Source organism: Chelonia mydas, chromosome 2 (assembly GCF_015237465.2).
Source record: "Chelonia mydas isolate rCheMyd1 chromosome 2, rCheMyd1.pri.v2, whole genome shotgun sequence".
NCBI classification, from domain to species: Eukaryota; Metazoa; Chordata; order Testudines; family Cheloniidae; genus Chelonia; species Chelonia mydas.
In genome coordinates, this window is record NC_057850.1 from 258,928,441 (window position 1) to 258,949,273 (window position 20,833).

The following is a 20,833-nucleotide window of genomic DNA, read 5'->3' on the forward strand; positions in this document are numbered from 1 at the left end:
ACAAACAATCAGGTCAATTTCACTTTGCTGATACTTGTGAAACCTCAGAGGATCAACTGAGACAATTGGAGATGTTCACTGAAAGAGTCATGGACATAGGCTAGAAAGGACGGAATATCAAAGATTCCCCCCTCCTCATAACAGCCAAGGAGTTCTGCTAGGTCAGGGATGGGCAAACTTTTTGGACCGAGGGCCACATCTGGGAATAGAAATTGTATGGCGGGCCATGAATGCTCACAAAATTGGGGTTGGGCTCTGGTTGGGGGTGCTGGCTCTGGGGTGGGACCAGAAATGAGGAGTTCAGTGTGCGGGAGGGGGCTCCAGGCTGGGATGGGGAAGTCTGAGGGGTCCGGGTTGCGGTGGGGTAGGCTCTGTGGTGGGGCTGGGGATGAGGAGTTTTGGGTGTAGGAGGGTGCTCTGGGCTAGGACCGAGGGGTTTGGAGGGCAGGAGGGGGATCAGGGCTGGGGTAGGGGTGTGGAAAGTGGTGCAGGCTCTGGCTGGGAGTGCGGGCTCTGGGGTGGGGCTGGGGATGAAAGGTTTGGGGAGCAGGAGGGTGCTGCGGGCTGGGATCGAGGGGTTCAGAGGGTGGGAGGGGGATCAGGGCTAGGGCAAGGGGTGGGGAGAGGCTCAGGGGTGCAGGCTCCCAATGGCGCTTACCTCAAGCGGCTCCTGGAAGCAGCAGCATGTCCCTTCTCTGGCTCCTATGCGGAAGTGCAGCCAGGCGGCTCTACATGCTGCCCCATCCATTGGAGCATGTACAGGCCGGAGCGCAGGTGTACAGGAGTGGAGCTGCGGGACAGATTCCAGGAGCTGCGTGGAGCAGCCCCCGATCCTGCCCTCTGGCTGGAGTGCCAGAATGGGGCCATGCCGTGGCTTCTGGAGGCCACATAGTGCTTCTCCCAACCCTGCGCCCCAGCTGGAGCAGGGCCACACCACGGCTTCCAGGAGCTGTGTGGCGAGTCCCCTGACCCTGACCCTGCTCCCCGGCTGGAGCACCGGAGCAGGGCAAGCCCCAGCTCCCGCTCCCCAGCGGGAGCTTGAGGGCTGGATCCAGCCCGCGGGCCGTAGTTTGCCCACCCCTGTGCTAGGCAGAATCAGGACTGTGATATTATCAGACACCTACTAATCAGAGGCTTATAATGAAGATTAAACTGCTGAGCAGGACAGAGGTGCAGCACCCTAGTAAGAATCTTAGCATCCTCTATGTGGCGGATGGAGGGTGGAGACTGCTTTCTAGAAGGATGCTGCCTCTCAACAATGATTCCCTTCCATCCACTTCTAGCTAATAAATTACCACAGGGGGAAATAGAATACTCACCTCACTAGATAACTGGAAAATAAACATAAGGAAGAGGATCATTCAAGAGACGGATGATGCAGCCTAATCTGTAGGATTATGTGCATCATAAAAATCTGCAGTTAAAAAGAGCCCTCTCTTCCAACCATCTCAAAGTACTTAAAGGTTAATTACAGCCCTAAGACACACTTGACTATCAGTAAGCCCTAATTGACAGGGGAAACTGACACATATATTTAAGTTACTCTGCTATAGTCCAACTGTGTCAGTGATAGGAACAGAATCAAGATTACCTGTCTCCAAGTTTTGTGCTCTGATCAGTAAATGATCAATATCATTATCATAGATTCACAGATTCCAAAATCAGAAGGGACCACTGTGATCATCTAGTTCAGGGGTGGGCAAACTTTTTCGCCCCACGGCCACATCTGGGTACTGAAATTGTATGGGAGGCCATAAATGCTCAAGAAATTCGTGGTTGGGGTGCGGGATCCGGATGGGGCCAGAAATGAGGAATTCAGGGTGCGGGAAGGGGTGGTTGGGTGCGGGCTCTGGGGTGGGGATGGGCATGAAGGCTTGAGGGTGCAGGAGGGTGCTCTGGGCTAGGATTGAGGGGTTTGGAGGGTGGGAGGGGGATCAGGGTTGTGGCAGGGGGTCGGGGGTGCAGGCTCTGGGCAGCGCCTACCTCAAGCGACTCCCAGAAGCAGCAGCATGTCCCCCCTCTGGCTCCTACATGGAGGCACGGCCAGGCGGCTCTGCGTGCTGCCCTGTCTGCAGGTGCCGCCCCTGCAGCTCCCATTGGTCACGGTTCCCGGCCAATGGGAGCTGCAGGGGCAGTGTGCGGGGGGCTGTGTGCGGAACCCTGTGGCTACCCCTCTGGGTAGGAGCCGGGGGGGGGGGGGGGGGGAGGACATGCCACTGCTTCTGGGAGCTGTGTGGAGTGGGGCAAGCCCCCAACTGTGCTACCCAGCGGGAGCTCAAGAGCCGGATTAAAACATCTGGAGGGCTGGATGGGGCTCCCAGGCCATAGTTTGCCTATCCCAATCTACTCTGACCTCCTATACAACACAGGCCACACAATGCTCCCAAAATAATTCCTAGAATATTCCTAAAATAACTTCCAGGAAAATATCCAGTTATAGAATCTACCACACACCTTGGTAAACTGGAACAATGGTTACTTACTCTCTCAAAAATTTCTGCCTTATTTCCAATCTGAATTTGTCTGGCTTCAAGTTCCAGCCACAGAATTGGGGATTATACCTTTCTCTGGTAGATTGAAGAGACCCTTATTAAATATTTGTTCCCCATGGAGGTACTTACAGAATGTAATCAAGTCACCCCTTCACCTTCTTTTTGTTAAGCTAAAGAAACTGAGCTCCCTGAGTCTGTCACTGTAAGGCAGATTTTCTAATCCTTTAATCATTCTCACGGCTCTGCTCTGAACCCTCTCCCATTTATCACCACCCTTTCTGAATTGTGGACACCGAAGAAAGATAACCCTTCTATTCCTACTCGAAATTCCTGTTTATGCACTCAAGGACTGTATTAGCCCTTTTGGCTACAGCAGTGAGCTGGGAACTCATGTTTAGTTGATTATCCACCATGATACTTTTTTCAGAGTCACTTCTTCACAGGATAGATTACATAATATTGAAACTTTGCTGAGTGCTCCAAATGCATCCTACAACTGTTGTTTGCATCTTAGGTTCTACATGCCAAACTAAGCAACTGTCCAGCCTGTTAGTCACTTCCTCCCTAGAAAGCAAAAATAATAGCTTGTAATAAATATGCAATACTTTCAAAGCACACATATGACCTCTATTAAAGCCAATTAATTACTAAATTAACAGTATGAAAAACTTGGTGGTTTTAATTTGTAATATACGTCCAAAAAAATCCCAATTTCACTATGCTGAAAGTTGTTTGTTGACAAGGATAGTGGTCTTTCAAGATCTCCATGCTCAAAAGGAACTGAGAGCTTCAGAAAGGGGCAATTTTTATTTATTTATTTTAAACAGGAAGGTTCTCTTTGTTTCTTTCCCTTTTGTACTTTTCACCCCACAAATCATGGCCTGTTTTTGATCTTTTCCAACTATTATGCTTCTTTAGGCAGGGAACTCCTCGCCCTGAATGTCTGTGAAGAGACAAAAAGAAAAAGGAGTACTTGTGGCACTTTAGAGACTAACAAATTTATTAGAGCATATGCTTTCGTGAGCTACAGCTCACTTCATCGGATGCATACCGTGTGATCATCATGAAGTGAGCTGTAGCTCACGATAGCTTATGCTCTAATAAATTTGTTAGTCTCTAAGGTGCCACAAGTACTCCTTTTCTTTTTGCGGATACAGACAAACACGGCTGCTACTCTGAAACCTGTGAAGAGACACACATTCTACTAGCACTATGGAAAATAATTCAATGATATTTTAAACAAATCAGTTCTCCTCTATAAAGTCATCTATACATTACAATATAAACACCACAAACCAGAAATTCTAATTCTCAGATTACTGATAACACATAAATTTACAATCTGAAGAGACTGTTTTGGCCTAAAAAAAGTATTCAAAAGCCCTATGTGATGGTCTTAAGATGTTGGTTACTGTACTGTCCCTTGCCTCAAGAAAGCATCCTTATGATTCTATCTAGGTTTTGATAGAACACTTATCAGGATAGTATTCAAGAATGTCACAACAACCTTATGAGATAGGAAAGTATCTGCATTTAAATTAGGTAAAATGAGGCAAATAGTGACACCAAAGCTCTCACAAGAAATCTATGGCAGAACCAGTCACTGAACCAAGATCTCCCTCTAGCTCAGTGCATTTATTACAAAACCTATTTATTACACTCTATTACCGAAAATTCATACTTCATGTTCTTTTTGCCCAATGTTTTATTTTACCTGAAAATGGAAAATTAGATTAAATAAATTGGATAACTAAATTATATATGCTAGTTACTCAGAAAACCCAGCCAAAACCACTATAATACTGAAGCAATTCTACAAAAATAAGCATGAAGTGGGTTAGTTTGTTTGAAAACTTAAATCTGAAACTATGGATAAGGTACTTAAGGGAAACGCTCGTTATGACAAAGCATTTATTTATTCACTCATGTGAGAGAACGTGGCCAGAATCAGCGTTCTGAGAGCAGGATCAGTAAGGAAGCGGTGAGTTGTATGAATGCGCACATCTGGTGATAGAGTTTAAAGGAGGAGCCGGTAACCTCAAGGTTATAAGTCTGACTGATAGCGGGTGGGGCGGGAAGCCGTGGAGAAGTTGGCGACGCAGATTCCAGTCTCGGAGAAGGAGATGCGGAGTTAGGCTTTGCTGTGAGCAGTTCAGGCGGCGGCGGCGGCTTTCACGTCGCTGCGGTTGTCACAGCATCTCCTTCCCACCAGGAAGGGTTTTGCAGCGCGCACGGCAGAGAAGCGCCAAGTGACTCACAGCACTTTAAATCCACCTCAGGAAAACTCTCGCCACAGCTACGGGAGAGAAGCCCACGCGCCGGGATGACCCCGCCACTTCCCTCAGGCCCCAAGTGCGAGAAGGGCGGGTAACTTCGTAGCTCTCAGCCCCGGTCCGGTAACCGCCCCCACCCGCCACAAAGCAGCCCCCGTTACTCACGTTGCAGGGGCCGGTACGGGTCGCTCCTCCTCCGGGCTTTCGCTATCAGTCTCCCCCCCGGAACCGCAGCTAGAGCCGCCACTGCTGCTACTGTCGGTGGCGTCCGAGTCACAAGCCCCCTGGGCGGCCTGGAGCCTGGCGGTGGTGCTGGCCGCCAGCTGCCGCAGGTCAGGCCCCAGGACGCGAGGGAGGCCGGCGGGAGCCGCCCGCCCCATGTACCGCACCAGCCCGGCCAGCTGCTGCCGAACGTGCCGCTCCACCTGCTGAGCCTGCAGCGCCCGCAGCCTCCGGCACAGGCTGCGCGCCCGTCCCCACAGCGCTGCCTGGCGGCCCCGCGCCGCTGCCTCCCTGTCCGGGGGCACCTCGGAGGGCGGCTCGGGGAGCGCTGGGGCCATGGCCGCCGCCATGCGGGGACCGAACGGGACCGAGAGCGACGCCTCACGGGGGGCCCGGGCTCTCCATAGGAGCAGCAGGTTCTGGCGGGCTCCTCTTTCCCTCCACAGCCGCCTCCCCACGGCCGAGCCCGGACAATACAGCGCCCAGGGCGCCGCCTCTGTCAGGGCGCCCAGTCAGCCCCACCACCGCGCGCACGCGCATATACACGGCCCTCCGCCCCACGCAGGCAGACCGCTCCCATCCCCTCCCCCGCCGGCCCAGCACATGCGCACACCAACCCCATCGTCTCCACTCATGGCGCCGTCCCCACACTCTCCACTCTACGCAAGCGCACTCGGAGACGCCGTCTTCCTCTTTTCATTGTATCTGCGCCTGCACCGGGCTGTCGCAGTCAACAACTCTAGTCTCACGGGGGGTGCGGGGGTCACCTCCACTCTGTTCTGATTGGTTCTTCTGCTACTATCTCCGCCACCCCATATACTCTCCTTCACTGGGGGAATTCTATCCAATCAGAGTAGACATCTCCTTCAGCCACATAATGAAGGAGAAATGGACAGCACGCTGTACCAATCGCAAGTATTATTTCCCCCCATCCCGCCAAGTAGGTACAGCCGAGGAGATATAAAGCTGGACGGCGAAAAGGGGGCGCTGACTGCCCTCCCGTGGTATCATTAACACTTGCTGCTTTCCCCAGTGGAGGGGCTACACAGCCAACCTAATTCCTCACCTCTGCAAGGAAGTCAACCAGGCCCTGGGGCTTCACCTTTGCTCCATGCCCTGAATGCAAGCAGAGCAGCAAAAAGGGATTAGCACGATTCCAGTGCTTTAAGGTAAAGATGGCAAGGGGTCCCAAGAAAGCTTATGCTCAAAAAGAAAAGGAGTATTTGTGGCACTTTAGAGACTAACCAATTTATCTGAGCATAAGCTTTCTTGAGCTACAGCTATGCTCAAACAAATTGGTTAGTCTCTAAGGTGCCACAAGTACTCCTGTTCTTTTTGCGGATACAGACTAACACGGCTGCTACTCTAAAAAACAGAACTGTCTCTCTAAGGTAATGTACTTTAAGCACGGTCTTACCCAAGCTGTTGTTGCTCCCACATCTTTATAGCCCCCCCCATACACACTTTAAGCACTTCATGATTGTATAAAAGCAAAGCAGCTAGCTTTGTGCTACAGAGACCCTGACAGTTTCTCTTCCTTCTCTATTTACAAGCAGACATAAGAGCAGGATATTGGTGTTAGAGTACCACACATTTCTCTCTGTGCTTCAAACACAAGCCCAACCTCAGTCATCAACTGACTTTTTATCCAGCCAACAAACCAAACATCCAGGTTCAGCAACTACCTAGGAATACTCTCTGGGACTTGCCACCTGGGCAACTCAGGGTCGTGCACTATTTTCAGTTTCATTGTTGCCAACTCTCCCAATTTCTTTGCAACACTGGTGACTTTGGCCGGAGTCTCAATCATTCTAAAAAGCTCCAGCTCCTCTCACATATTTCACTTCTATCTTGAGGAAGCCCCCTTATATGGCTGCTTTCCCCACTGCCCCGCCTCTGGAGGAAGAGAAGCCATAGGGAGCTGCTGCAAGAAGCTAGTAGAGCTCCCCACCCTCCAGGAGCTGACAAGTCTCATAGGAGGGAAACTGAGAACAGTTGAGCCCAACAGCTCAGGCTGCACCCTCCTTCCCTCCAATAGGTAACAGGGCAGCTCTTCTGTTCCTCCTCTCTCCCTTCCTGCAACACTGGAGCTGGGAATGGTGAGTGAGAGAGGCGAGGAGTCTCTGGAGCTGCTCCCACCTCCAGCCTGGAAGGGGAAGAAGAAGGGGATCCTGCTGCAGGCCTCTGTACTGCCATTTCCCCCCTCAAAAAAACAACACCCCAACAACCCTGGGACAGGGATGAAGAGCCCCAGGAACTGCAAGAGGAGCAGAGGGTGAGGCTGGGAGGGAAGGCAGAACTGATGCTGGAGGTTGGGAGAGGGGGGCAGAACTAATAGACAACTGAGGAAGACAGGCAAATGTGGGGGTGAGAGCTCCTCCAATGGAGATCAAAAGTTACCTTAATACGTTTGGGAGCAATGGCAACACTAATTGTCACAAATACACTTGGGGTGGGCAGTGAGAGTTCAAAAATCAAGACAAACCAAAATCAATGTTTTTAATGTATTAATTTTGCTGCCAAGCTCATGATTTTTTTTTTAAACTGGGGTTGCCAATATTCAGTTTATATAAAGGCAATGGACTGGGATCACAGTAGAAAGATCAACATCCTGGAAGGCAGGTGTATGTGTGAAAGGGTTGTAGGAGATTGGTTTACTCACAGAAACAGTGCCTTTAAAAGGTCTTTTCATTGTATACATTTGATCAGGAACAGTGAGGACTTGGAGATTTGACAAACCCTAGAGCAAACATGAAAATTAAAGCCATAAACACTGAGCATAACAAAAGCTTTCCATTCATAGATCTCAAAGGCATATTACCAAGCTAGTCAAATATCCTCATTTTACCGTGGGGAAGCAGCTTGTCCAAGGCGACTCAGTAAGTCAACATAGCAGCAGAACTGCGAGTAAAATTCAAGTTTGTCTCACAGACATGTATCCTTTGCATGGGACCACACACTTAGTTAAACAGATAAACAGTGTTACTCTGAACAGTTAGGTGACTAAGTTAGTTCAATAAGAGTATTAATTAGGTGCAATACAAGTAAATTAAGAAGAAAAAATTAGTCTATCAAGAAAATCGGAACAGCCATCATTTAGAAACTGACAGCCTAAAAGTCTTTTAAAAAAAAAAAAAAAGTCATGAGACAGCGAAAGAACACCTGCTTTTTGAAGTGGACTCTGTGACAAAGGAGAAGCAAGTTTTCCACATGCGGTCATCAGAAGCTTTTAAATTTATTTTGGGAAGGGACCACAACAATTTTATTTGACTGAAGTTCTACTGGTACAAAAGTAAACTATATTACATTTTATTGGTTTAAAAGAGGCTCATGACAAACTTCCTCTACTAGCATAATGGGTTATAAAGATTATTATAACATAAGTCTTATCTGATTAAATTCCTAACTGTTGTTCTTAGCCTTTCATTCTGGGAAAATATTTAGTGTTTATAATTATCTATTAACTTAAACGGATAAAAACTATTTCAATATTCGTTTTTACTGTATTTTCTAGCAAAGCAGAGGAAAGACTTGCATTACTAGCTCCTATTTTCAGGCATTTATAATTCTGAAAAGTTTCCTCTCTGGGATGACATTTGTCGTGCTTGTTTATAAACAGAAAAAGGGGCAGAAGAAGAGAGATTTAAGAAGGTCAAAAGCTTTGTTTTCCAGAGAAACCTTAAGAGAAGCATATTTGCTTCTAGGCAAAGTTAAATACAAAATTAATGTAAAATCTTAAATTAAATCATTTTTCATTGGGAACTAGTCTTCTTGATACAATAATCAGAAAAAAACACTTAGAGTGATTCTTTTTTTTTTTTAAATCACTAATAGTGTTGGCATAAGGCTATTTTATAATGAAAATACAACTGATATATTGCTATTTCTTGGAAGGCTGCAGCATTCTGCTTAAATCAGGAAATGTACAGTAATACCCTAGCACAATACACATCTTGTCATGTTTTGTTGCTTAAAGTGAAGTTCTCTCTAAAACGTGAGACTAGAAATAGTGGAGTTCCAAGTTTATACTTAGTAACTTCTATGCTTTAAAGATAAGTTAAGCATTACCTGTCAATAATCCAGTACAGTAGCCGTTTTTAGTGTTTTTTGTTAGCAACTCAGTAACTAAGTTCCTTCAGAATACTTGGATGTGCGAACTGTGCCTGGTGATTTTTACAGCTTTTAATTTAACAATTTGTTCCAGCATCAACTCTTCTGGCAGCAATCTTTGATAATACCTCATCTATATTACCGAAAGAGAGTAGATATCTCCTTCATCTTCTCTGCCATCAAGAATGATGCTGAGAAGCTAAATAAATGATTTCTGTGAAATTTGTTTATCTTCATTATTTGCTCCCTTTAATTCCTGGTGATCCCACACACTCAATTTTTTTCCAGGCTTTCTGGTGATTAATTTTAAAAATTTCTTGTTTTTATACCTTAGCTATTTGCTCTTCAAATTTTACCTTAGACCTCCTAATTTCTGTCTTTAACATTGCCTGCTAGTTTATGCTCCTTTTTATTAGTTTCACTACAATTAGATTTCCAAATTCTGAAAGATTTTGGCTGAGTTTGAGTAACCTCTTGAACATTGTAATTTACCCATACTGGTTTACTTCTTGCTTTTTTGCTTCCTTTTTGTTCAGAGGCATGCATGTATGTATTCTCAGAGTATTGTTTCCTTATATAGCAAACATCCGTGCCAAATCTAAGGCATTTGTTTTCTTTACTTTTGACTCCATGGCCTTTTTGACTAGATTCCTTATTTTATTGAAGTCTCCCTTTTTAAACTTATCTTTCTTCTTCCTAGTCAGTGACATGTAAATTTCACTACTTTATGGTCACTATTATTTAGGGGCTCAGCTATTGTTATTTCAAGCACCTCAAAAACTTACAATAAGATTTTCAAATTAATCCTCAAACTCAAAATATACAGTTTATAGAGAACTTTATTAACCCTGTTAGAATGGAAACTCTGGAGCAACCTGGATTATGGTGGAGAAACTGTGCCACCATAACAAATTTTATTTTAGCTCTGTGTGACCTCAGTTGCCACTCCATCCAGGACCTCTCTAGTGGCTGTAAGAGTTTCTATTGAAATTATTTCATTGTTAAGTTTAAATATATAGTCTAAAATTATAAAGAAAGTCACCTGAATGACCAGATATAGGACCACATGACAGTCTGCTGAAAGACAGCCTGACATAATAGTGTTGAAACCCTAATTATATAAATTGTTCTACATGTGAAGACTCCGATGCTGCACCTAAAGCAGTTTGCAGGGTCAGGGCCTAATAGCGTCAATTGCTCTCATTTGTCTCAATGGTTGAAAAATCTGAAGCCTAATGATGATCGGTAAGGCTACGATTTAGTCACGGAGGTCACGGCAGTCACGGATTCTGTGACTTTACTGGACCTCTGTGACTGCTTCAGCTGAAGCAAGGGCTGGAGCCAGGGATATGCTCTGCACATAACCCCGTGGCTTGCAGTGGGGGCCGCCTCTAGGGCCGTGCGCCCCCACCCCGCGGCCATGTACTCCTACCCTGTGGCTGTGCATTTCTGCCAGGAAACTTGTACAGTTAATTTCAGTAAAAGTCACAGACAGGTCATGGGCTCCGTGAATTTTTGTTTGTTGTCCGTGACCTGTCCGTGATTTTTACTAAAAATGACAAAATCTTAGCCTTAATGATCGGGGGTGAAAGAGGAGAAGCCACCAAAAGGGGCAAGGAAAGTGAGATATAAGCAGTGTTCTACCACTCTTCTCCCCGCACACACCCCCCCACACCCAAAACACACTTCACTGCCTATAGCCACTGAAGACCTAAAATTGAAGATTTTTTTAGACAAATCTAATTTATTTTCACTACTTATGTTGTATTTGGAACTTGATTCATTATGGTTAGATTCAGTTTCACGTTTATGACTTTGGGGGTTGTTGTTTTTTTCCTTAGGTAAGTGTGTTGAAGATACATAGACATAAGTGTTTCTTACTCTAGCCCAGTACTGAAATTTTGGGAATAGAAGTTGATTGTTGGTGATCGTTAGCACCAGTTAAAAAAAAAATCATCAAAAAGATGATCCGCTTTGTGCTCATTTTGCAGTTACAAGGAAAAAGAAACAGTGAGCTGCATTTAGACTTCAGGTCATACTTTGGTACCTCTGAATTACTCCTTAGAAATTAACAATGCTTGGAAACGAAATATTGAAAGCCTGCAAGATATTTTAAAGGAAGCTTGGGCAAATATTGTACTCTGTAGCCAGCATGTTTCAAGGAAACAGAGAAGCAGTGGTCACTGAACATGCCTAACGTTTAAAATAATGGCACCTTCTGGCAATTCCCTATTATACCCTCTTTGTTAATAAGCAGTAAAGCTCCCCTTCCTACACCACTCCAAACCAGTAACTTTTCTTAAGTTTACTTCAAACAGTCTATTTTACCCTCAAAATCCTGAGCATTCAGAAATCAAACCCATAGGATAGGTGCTCACTCTTCATTAACATTATTCCTTCATATACAACCCATCTGTAGAGGTCTCAGAGGGATAAATATTGCCTAATTCAATATTTTTGGCTGCCGTCCCCCAGTCTCCAGACCTAACCAAACCTGGTTCAATCATTTTTCTCATAATTATTCAAGAGCTGGAATAAGTGTAAAGTGGGCTATATTTGAAGCTCCCTGCTAATCAGATAGAGGAACAAATGAAAGTGCAATACCAAAAAACCACAAAGTCTCTCTTCCCACCCCATACATTGTACTCCTGCCATCTTTGTTCATTCTGGATGCATTCTAAAGTCAGAATTGCCTGATTTTGCCTCGGTTGTGAGTGAAGTTGGATGAAAGTTATGGGAGATAAGAATCATAGAATATTAGGGTTTGAAGAGACCTCAGGAGGTCATCTAGTCCAATCCCCTGCTCAAAGCAGGACCAACACCAACTAAATCATCCCAGCCAGGGCTTTGTCATGCCGGGCCTTAAAAACCTCTAAGGATGGAGATTCCACCACCTCCCTAGAGTAACCCATTCCAGTGCTTCACCACCCTCCTAGTGAAACAGTGTTTCCTAATATCCAACCTAGACCTCCCCCACTGCAACTTGAGACCATTGTTTCTTGTTCTGTCATCTGCCACCACTGAGAACAGCCTAGCTCCATCCTCTTTGAAACCCCCCTTCAGGTAGTTGAAGGCTGCTATCAAATCCCCCCTCACTCTTCTCTTCTGCAGATTAAATAACCCCAGTTCCCTCAGCCTCTCCTCGTAAGGTATGTGCCCCAGCCCCCTAATCCTTTTCGTTGCCCTCCACTGGACTCTCTCCAATTTGTCCACATCCCTTCTGTAGAGGGGGGACTAAAACTAGACACAATACTCCAGGTGTGGCCTCACCAGTGCCAACTAAAGGGGAATAATCACTTCCCTCGATCTGCTGGCAATGTTCCTACTAATACAGCCCAATATGCCGTTGGCCTTCTTGGCAACAAGGACGCAGTGCTGACTCATATCCAGCTTCTCGTCCACTGTAATCCCCAGGTCCTTTTCAGCAGAATTGCTGCTTAGCCAGTAGTCAGCCGGATGCCAGTAGTCAGACATTTCTTACCTTCATGTGACTCCCTTGCCTGTCCCATCGCATTTTGTTCCACTCATTTTCTGTCTGACTGGGAGAAGCAAAGCTCTGCACTGTAAGCCACAGCAAAAAGTTTGTAACTGGAATACATTTTTCAAGCTTAGCATTTAACCTGGAAGGGAAAAATTAAAAAAATAAGAAAACAAGCATTTGTTTTCTGATGCAGTTTTAATTATGTGGACAAAAAAGGAATTTTACAAATGTAATGGAGAAATAAATTACTTTTTTAAAAAGTATACATATGTATGGATACAGAGAAGGAGCTCTCCCTAATAACCTTTAGTCTAGTAGTTAGGCTACTCATCCAGGATGTAGAAGACCCCAGTTCAATTAGCCCCTCTGCCTGATGAGAAGGAATTTGAACAGAAGTTTCCCAAGAGTGTCCTAACCACCAGATTATTGTGTGATCCTCACTCTCACCCAATATTTGTTAAATTTATTCCACTTTAATTAAATTATTAGAGACCCACATCAGAATATCCTATAGTCCAATAGTTAAAGATCACCTGAGATGGAGAACCCCTGTTCTGATCCCTTCTCATCATGCAGAGAAGGGAATTTAACCTGGATCTGCCGCTTCCCATGTGAGCACCCTAACGCCTCAGCTGAAAATTATGAGGGAGCAGCCCTGCTGCTCCTATGCCAGCTGTTTTGTGTGGAGTTAAGCAGCCTCTGAGCATGCCCATTTGAACACGTCCCACAGGCAAGATAGATGGGGGGAAACACCTATCTTCCCCTGGTTTGAGGATCCCACCAGGACTTAGGTGTGAGATAGGCATCAGGACGCCGAGAGTGAGACAGCAGTGGGTATGCCCACAAGCAGAAGCTTAGCTGCCTAAGGACTGCCTCTGCTCACAGGAGTAGCAGGTTGGTAGTCATAATGGGCCTAGCTTCTGAGGTGTGCAGAGCACTTATTTGATAGGTACTTCATAAGAATGCATCCAGTGTTAAACATTGACAAGAGATTGTCTGAGATCAGCTTTGCAGTTTGTTACATACCAAGACAGAAGGTTAAATAATGACCTACTTGCCAGGGGCAGTACTTAGCTTAAATCTTAATATATCCGTTCACATAAACTGAACAATACAGTAGTATAAAACATAAAATTTCTGAGACTGGTACGGGGACATTTGGTGCTTTCACAGAATATGAAATTGAACTATGCCTTTCATAATGACCATAACCCAAGACAGATGTGAACTTCAGATTAAAAGAGTTTATCACATATGTGACCATAGGTGTCACATGAGCATATCGATTTCACCCTTGCCTCTCTCTACTACCAACACTTTCCTGTGATATCATTGCCTCCTGCTGTATGGACTTTATTTTCTAAGACACCATGCCCATGTATGGCACTATATAACTAACACAAATGCTTAACGTGGCCAGCCATTTCATTATTGAAAAAAATAGAACTATTGATCTCCAGTGTTTAAAGTGAGAACTACACACACAAAGTCTTGCTGTATTTCACTTCCTCCCACAAAACCCGAGTCTTGTCTTCTAGAACTAATCTCTGCTCTAATAAAAGAAAATAAAAGCCATAAGTCACTTACACCTATGCATTTCATTCTGAATTATCTTCAATGCCTACAGCTTAGTGTCAGGACTTCACTGATGGAGCTCCTTCGGATCTAAGCAACTCCCAGTCAGACCCCCTGTTTAGGCAATTCCCATTCATCCTAGCTGAGGCTCTTTGCTGGAAGGCAAACAGAAGGAAGCTCCTTTTGTGCCTCTTACGGCCCCAGGAGCCCAGGCTCCAGCACTGTCAGGACAGTGTATTTCACTAGCACTAAACTCACTCAAAAAAATAAAAATAAATCAAATAGCAGCTACCTCTAGTGCAATGAAAATGACCCTGGGGTCCTTCAGGAAAGGAGAGACAGATTCGTGCACAAACTTCGCAAGGGCAGGAGACAAATTCAATCCCCTGTAAAAAGCTGCTGAAGAGCGGAGACCAAAAGCTGCCCCAAGGATATGTAATGGTGGCCTGTGCGTGTGAAACGCTGCCATACCCTCTTCACTCCCACCTCCCCCCAGGCCCCAGCAGCTAACACAGGGAAGAGCTGCACTAAGGATGGGAAGGTGAAGAGGAGGAGGGCCAAGGCCAGCGGCGTGGCGGGAAGCGGGGCGTCCGCGGAGAAGACGGGGGTGGCGGCGGGGGACCTGAGGCGAGGCCGGCGGCGGGAAACGGGGGGGGGGGGGCGGCGCGGCCGGTTGGGAGGGACGCAGGACTGGGCGTGAGGCGAAGGAACAGTCTGAGGCAGGGTACGGGGCTTAGCGCGCCCGACAGCAGGGCCACAACCTCGCACCTCTCCGCCTCGCTTACCTGAGCGCCGACGAACCTCCTTGTACGGCCACCGTCCACTGCCAACCCGGCCTCTAGCCCTGCCCTACTTCTCTCCCATTGGCGCGAACTGTTGCCATGGGGATAGCTCCCACCCGCCACTCCTGGGTCGTATCGGCTATGGCTGCAGGTTTCATTTCCGGTGCGCACACCGGAAGCGGATTGCAGAGGCTCTTGGGAGTTGTAGTTTCGGCTGTCGCGGACCGGCGCTAGAGAGTTGTGAGGAGGTCGGTGTCGGGGACCTGGGACCTGCATCTCTCCATCCGTGGGAGGCTCCGAGCCGCCGTGTGCGTCGCGGGCGGCTGGCGGCATCTGCGTGTGTGCGCGGCGCGGGCAGGAGGGGCTCCGCGCCGGGGAGCCGGTGCGGGGGGGGGCGGAGCGGGGAGCCGGTGCGTTGTGCCGAAGGGGAGGCTCGGCGCCTCTGGGCGCGGCGGGGATGGGGCGGCCCCGTGTGCGGCGGGGAGGCGCTGAGCCTGCAGGCGGGGGCGAGGTGTGTGTGTTGTGGGGATGGGGGGTGTTGGCTTCTTGGCGTGCGATGGGGGGGCCAAGGGGAATCGGTGGGAGGCGTCGGGGTGTCTGCGCATGGGGATGGGGGGCAAGGGGAGCCGGGGGGGGAAGGTGTCTGAGCCTCGGGATGGGGGGGCAAGGGGAGCTGGGAGTGGGGGAGATGGGGTAAGGGGAGCCAGTGTGAGGTGTGGGGGTGTCTGAGTCCCCGTATGGGGGGGGCAAGGGGAGCTGGGGTGACGGGGGGTGTCTGAGCCTCTGTATGGGGGGTAAGGGGAGCCGCGATGATATGGGGGGGGAGTGCATCTGAGCCTCCGTATAGTGGGGGAAGGGGAGCCAGGGTGACAAGGGTGTGTGTGTCTGAGCCTCCATATAGCGGGGATAAGGGGAGCTGGGGTGATGTGGGGGTGCCTGAGCTTCTGTATCGGGGGGCAAGGGGAGCTGGAGTGGGATTGGGTGGGGGAAGGGGAGCTTGTGTGAGATTGGGAAGCTTTCAGAGATGTGGATTTTAACAGCTGAGTTCCAGAGGCAGCTGTTCACTTCTGGGAATCTCCAGAGGAGAGCCCTGGTTTGATAGAGCTGGGGAAGTTTGTCAAGCCTGGTGTCTCCTTCTTAGTGCTAACAGCTGCAGGGGGAATAATGTTGTGGGGAATGGATGAGGTGAGAAGGTTCCAAGATGGGTGTCTGGAATTGGAAGCAAAACTGGCAAACAAAGCTGCCAGCTGATTCCTTTTTCCTGCAACCCCACTGGTCCTCAGCCCTGCTGTAGAGCCTAGTTCCTTGACTCCACATGCAGCCCATCTGCCTAGTGCTATGTCTCTGGGCTCCCCATTGGGCCCACAGACCTGGATTTTGCAGTGGGACTGGGCTGGGTGTGCAGCAGGTGCCAGGGACCTTTGGGAATTCCTTCTGCCAATGCTATCCCAAGCTGCCTACCAGCATCAGTGACCCTCCACAGCCTCACTAAACTTAGCAGCAGAAATCCCAAGAAGGCAGTGATGGAGAACAGAAATCTTCTCTAAAGAACCAGTGCTCCATCAGCCTCTGTGGTAGAAATTAAAAACAGTTCTTTGAGCATTGCCTGCATGGATCCCTGTTTTAGGTGAGGAGCAAGCCTTGGGAATTTTGGAATAGCAATGTCGGAGAGGCCGGGGGGGGGGGGGGGGGCCGGCATGAACCCCCTGCCAGTGTCCTTGTGACCTCCCCTACACTCAACGATATACAAAGGGATGTGAATGTGGCTTAGTTTTTTCTGACTGCTATAGGCAGTGAGCAAGAGCTCTGTGGTGTAGGTTGCTTCCTTGTGTGGCCTGTTTTGGGGAAACAGCTTTTTCTATATATATAAATATAGATTTATTTATAGCTAGGAATAGTTACTGGAGATGGCCAAAAATCCTAATGCTCTGTTGAGCATTATGTTTCTGGGCTGCTCTCATGTTGTTGAGGGCCTATCTAAAAATTACTAAAGTCAAGTTTGCTGGCTTCTATCTGTGTCCCTGCTGTAATTGTATTAAGTCTGTCATCAGCTAACATATTTGGTTCCTGTTCTTCTTCAGTGTGAGCATGTCTCATTCTGCTTAGTCAGGTTCTAATGCTGGGCCTGGAAATGCTTCAGCACCCAGAAACTTGGCTTGGTCATCTTATGTTGTTGATTCTAAATGTCCCATTGAACTGCTTGTTAGAAGTCCCATAGCTTCATGGTTCCATTCTCCCTAAACCCAGTGTCATGTCAAAAAGAGATACAAACTCCCACCTCTAGCTCAGCATCAAGTCTTAACAGCAAACTTCTTGAGTCTTTGAAACACTCCATCTCTCATTATCATTCTTTTCCTTCAGCAGCAAAGATGAAAAGAAGCCATGAGGCCACCATAATTGCGGGTCTTCCTTGGTATCAGTGTCTTCAGCAATGTCTGGTGGCAGCATTGAGTGTCTTGGGATCTTACATCTTGGTTTTGGGTGCTGTGGTATCATTGATGGTTTCTGGTTCGAGATCCTCTGTGTTAGGGATCTTGGCATTGGACCCTCCAGTTCTGGTGCTGAATCTAGCTGATGAACGTTGGTTCCAGGTGCCTCAATGCTGAGTACATCTATCCAGGCTGTTGCCTCTGTGCTGCTCTTAGATACCCAGCTGCTGGGTGGCTAGATCCAGGCTGTGACTGCTCCCAAAGCTTTCTATGTCATTCAGAGGAAACTTAGCCCAATGGAGGGAACACTGGACTATGAGCTCTGGCTCTGACATGCTATGTAACCTTGAGAAAATCACTTAACCTCTCCATCTGTGTCCTTGTTCGCCTCCCACCCTTAATCTTTCTTATCTGTTTAGACAGTCCCTGCCCCAAAGGGCTTACAGTCTATTACTATGTGTTTGACCAGTGTCTGGCATAATGGGGGGGGTGCAGGCATCTCATTTGGGGATCTCTAAGTGCTACTGTAATACAAATAATGAATAATTACTTGACATTGGTGGTGTTCGTGAACTGAGCTAATCTGTTGCTGAATCTCTTTGGATCTCTGTGTTCGCTGGCTCTGGTATCTCCTTCCTTGGTGCTGAATAGTGACGCATCCCCTCTTTCTCCTTTCCATGTTTCCTCTGTGCACTGTCCTGGTGGACTTGGTCTTCAGAGCCAGGAACTATCAGAGTCAACCTTACTGTCATCATTGATGAGGTCATAGATCCACTCTTGAATCTCCTGATTTCAGGATTCTTCTGACCGTCCTAGTTAAGATGAGGCCTCTCTGGTTCTCTCTGAATTCATGGTCCTCCTGGAATGAATCTCACCTATTCTATACATCAAAGGCACGTTAGCCCTATTGGGCTACGTAGGTTCAATTTCTTGTATTACTTACATGAGACGTCATCGTGCAAGATCTTTCACTGAAGATTTAGTCTACATGCTAGCATTTAATCTACTGATGTCTCAATCTTTGTCATATTTAAAGCAATGGAAGGAAGAAGATGCCACGGATATGCCTGTTCCAAGATGTCCTCATCAAAGCCATATGCTTCTGTGACACCATTAGCGGTCACTCCCTAATGACTTTAAAGTTTTCAAGAGCTGGCTATTTTGTATCATATTGGGATAAAATGAGAGGTCAGTCCATTCCCACTCATAGATTGTCAAAGTAGATTAGACTCAACATCCACACTTGCCATGAATTAATAGAGATACCAATATCAGCAGACATGAAGGCATTTTGTACCAAGTCTATGATGATCATTACTCCAAGTCTCAGGAATGTTCATCCCCAGAGAGGCATACTAAACTGCTACCAACTAGAGTTCCATCCATGAACGATGTTGTGATAGTCATGCTGAATTACTACCAGGACTTCGCTTGTAGGTTGGATCATCCAATTTGGAGCATCCTGGAATCCTTAGATGAGCAAGATTCTCCAGCTTTATCTCTTTGGGTCTGGGGACTGCTTGTTAATCACCTACAGTGGGTTTTCATGCAGGCAACGCTGAAAGAAATATGTAAATATTTTTCTATAGCAATTGTTACTGTTGTTCTTTGAGGATGACAGTGTGGATCCATCCAAGCAATCTGCCGTTATGTATCATTGGGCTAGGAGGGAGTCCAACCTCAACAAGTACTGCTATTGAAAATACCACGTTCGTGCCCACTGTACACTCATCAGTCACCTACAGTATGGATCCATGCAGGCAATCCTCTTGAGGGATCATGTTTGTCTATTTCACTATTTTTGAAAAAGACCATTAAAAATACAAAGTTATTTGGCTTCTTCACCACAAAAAATGGTTAATTACTATAGCAAAGTGTCAACTTCTTATCACCAAAATCAGTAGGTCTGGCTCTGCATGCACAGAGGGAGCAGATCTGTTGAGTATAAGAAAGGTGCCATTTTCACACAGTCACTTTTCAGAATAGAAAAGTGTTCTTGCACTTAGGCTGTTCTTGTACCACTGGAATCAATAGGATTTTTGCTATTGATTTCAGTGGGAGCCCTTTGAAAGCCTAGTAATAATAGTATCATCTGAATGGGAACACCCACAAATCTGCTTCAAATCTGTTATGAAATCTTTGTTACTCTAATTCCAAGAATGCTCTAAAACCGAACTAGTGGGCATGGGTAATAGATTATTTCCAAAATTATGTTTTGTTGCCCTTGCGTTTCTCTTTCCCCTATCAGATGTCATTAGTCCCACATTGAGGACAGTGCATTTTAAAATAAATAGCTAGCTTAACTTCTTAACTTGAGTTGGGCAAAAAACAACTGAAACATCAAACAAATGCAGGCCTCTTCAGTGTGCCTTATAACTGGGAAAATACATTAACCAATGTATGTCAGTCTTAAGAAAAAAAATGTGTGTTGAGGGCGTGGGAGAAATCTCAAGAGCAGCCTATCAATATATTGTATTTCATCTCAGTGGGACTTGCTATGGCTAGAATGTGAATGCCTAGAAATCAGTAGCACCTTTCATCCTGCAAATTTCCAAAGTCTTTACAAACTTGAACTGATATTTAGAGGGATCACTTCCCCCACCTCTAGATATAGCATAGCAGCTATTTAACAGAGTGCAACAACTTTATTCAGCAATTTAAGACCTCAAATAATAGATACTATAGCCAAGCAGAATGCAGTCATTCAAACTGGAATCTGATCAGAATTCAGCTGTATTCCTCACCTAAAAGATAGTTAATATCAGAAAAGCTAGTGGAGGTTTAGACATTTCAGAGAGGAATATAAATTCTAACTTCCTGCCTCTTCACCCTCTTGCTTTCCTAGGAATCAGATCTTTTCACTTTGACAGAGATGTTCTCGCTGAATTCATGTAGAAAAGGTAAGGACTTGGTTGGTTTGGGGAACTCTCTCATCTCTCACCATTATTTTTTTCTTGACTGATCAGCTATAGCACTAGATCTCTGGACAAAGACATCCAGTTCATAAATAATTTTACCATCCTTTTCTATACTGGATGATATGACAGGTGTGCCATACTGCCTGGCAATGTGACTTGATATCTCATTCATTTAAGTGTTTGTGCCACCAATACATGTTTAAATGTGCTGAAAAGGAAGGATGTGTGAGAAAATTAGTGGCCACATTGACAGTTGTTATGTGTCACTCTTTTTATAGAGTCATAGATATTAAGGTCAGAAGGGACCATTATCATCATCTAGTCTGACCTCCTGCACAATGCAGGCCACAGAATCTCACCCACCCAGTCCTGCGATAAACCTCCCACCTACGTCTGAGCCATTGAAGTCCTCAAAGCATGGTTTAAAGACTTCAAGGTGCAGAGAATCCTCCAGCAAGTGACCTGTGCCCCATGCTACAGAGGAAGGCGAAAAACCTCCAGGGCCTCTTCCAATCTGCCCTGGAGGAAAATTCCTTCCTTTTTAACTGCAA

At 46.4% G+C, this 20,833-nt stretch overlaps 2 protein-coding genes across 20 annotated transcripts in view; one reads left to right on the forward strand and one right to left on the reverse strand.

The window, feature by feature from the left end:
• Window positions 1–15,080, reverse strand: part of LOC102935841 (KAT8 regulatory NSL complex subunit 1) — a 141,979-nt gene extending 126,899 nt beyond the window's left edge. For 4 of the 14 annotated variants that reach the window (XM_037891363.1, XM_037891367.2, XM_037891364.1 and 1 more), the window contains exons 1-2: window positions 14,939–15,080; window positions 12,579–12,717 (exon numbers count right to left, since the gene is read on the reverse strand). Coding sequence is in view for 9 of the 14 variants with exons in the window: in XM_037891359.2 (XP_037747287.1) it covers window positions 4,931–5,337 (407 nt within the window). In the remaining 5 variants the exon portion in view is untranslated. Of the gene's footprint in view, window positions 1–4,930; window positions 5,516–5,604; window positions 5,654–12,578; window positions 12,718–14,445; window positions 14,656–14,938 lie in introns of those variants that run through there. The other 10 variants (XM_043541778.1, XM_037891357.2, XM_037891360.2 and 7 more) reach the window with 8 other exon arrangements.
• DHX30 (DExH-box helicase 30) overlaps window positions 14,874–20,833 on the forward strand; it is a 42,228-nt gene continuing 36,268 nt past the window's right edge. The window contains exons 1-2 of one of the 6 annotated variants that reach the window (XM_037891354.2): window positions 14,874–15,243; window positions 20,210–20,264. In XM_037891354.2, coding sequence (XP_037747282.1) covers window positions 20,237–20,264 — 28 coding nt within the window. In that variant the 5' untranslated portion in view covers window positions 14,874–15,243; window positions 20,210–20,236. Of the gene's footprint in view, window positions 15,273–15,343; window positions 15,447–20,209; window positions 20,265–20,833 lie in introns of those variants that run through there. The other 5 variants (XM_037891355.2, XM_037891356.1, XM_037891353.2 and 2 more) reach the window with 5 other exon arrangements.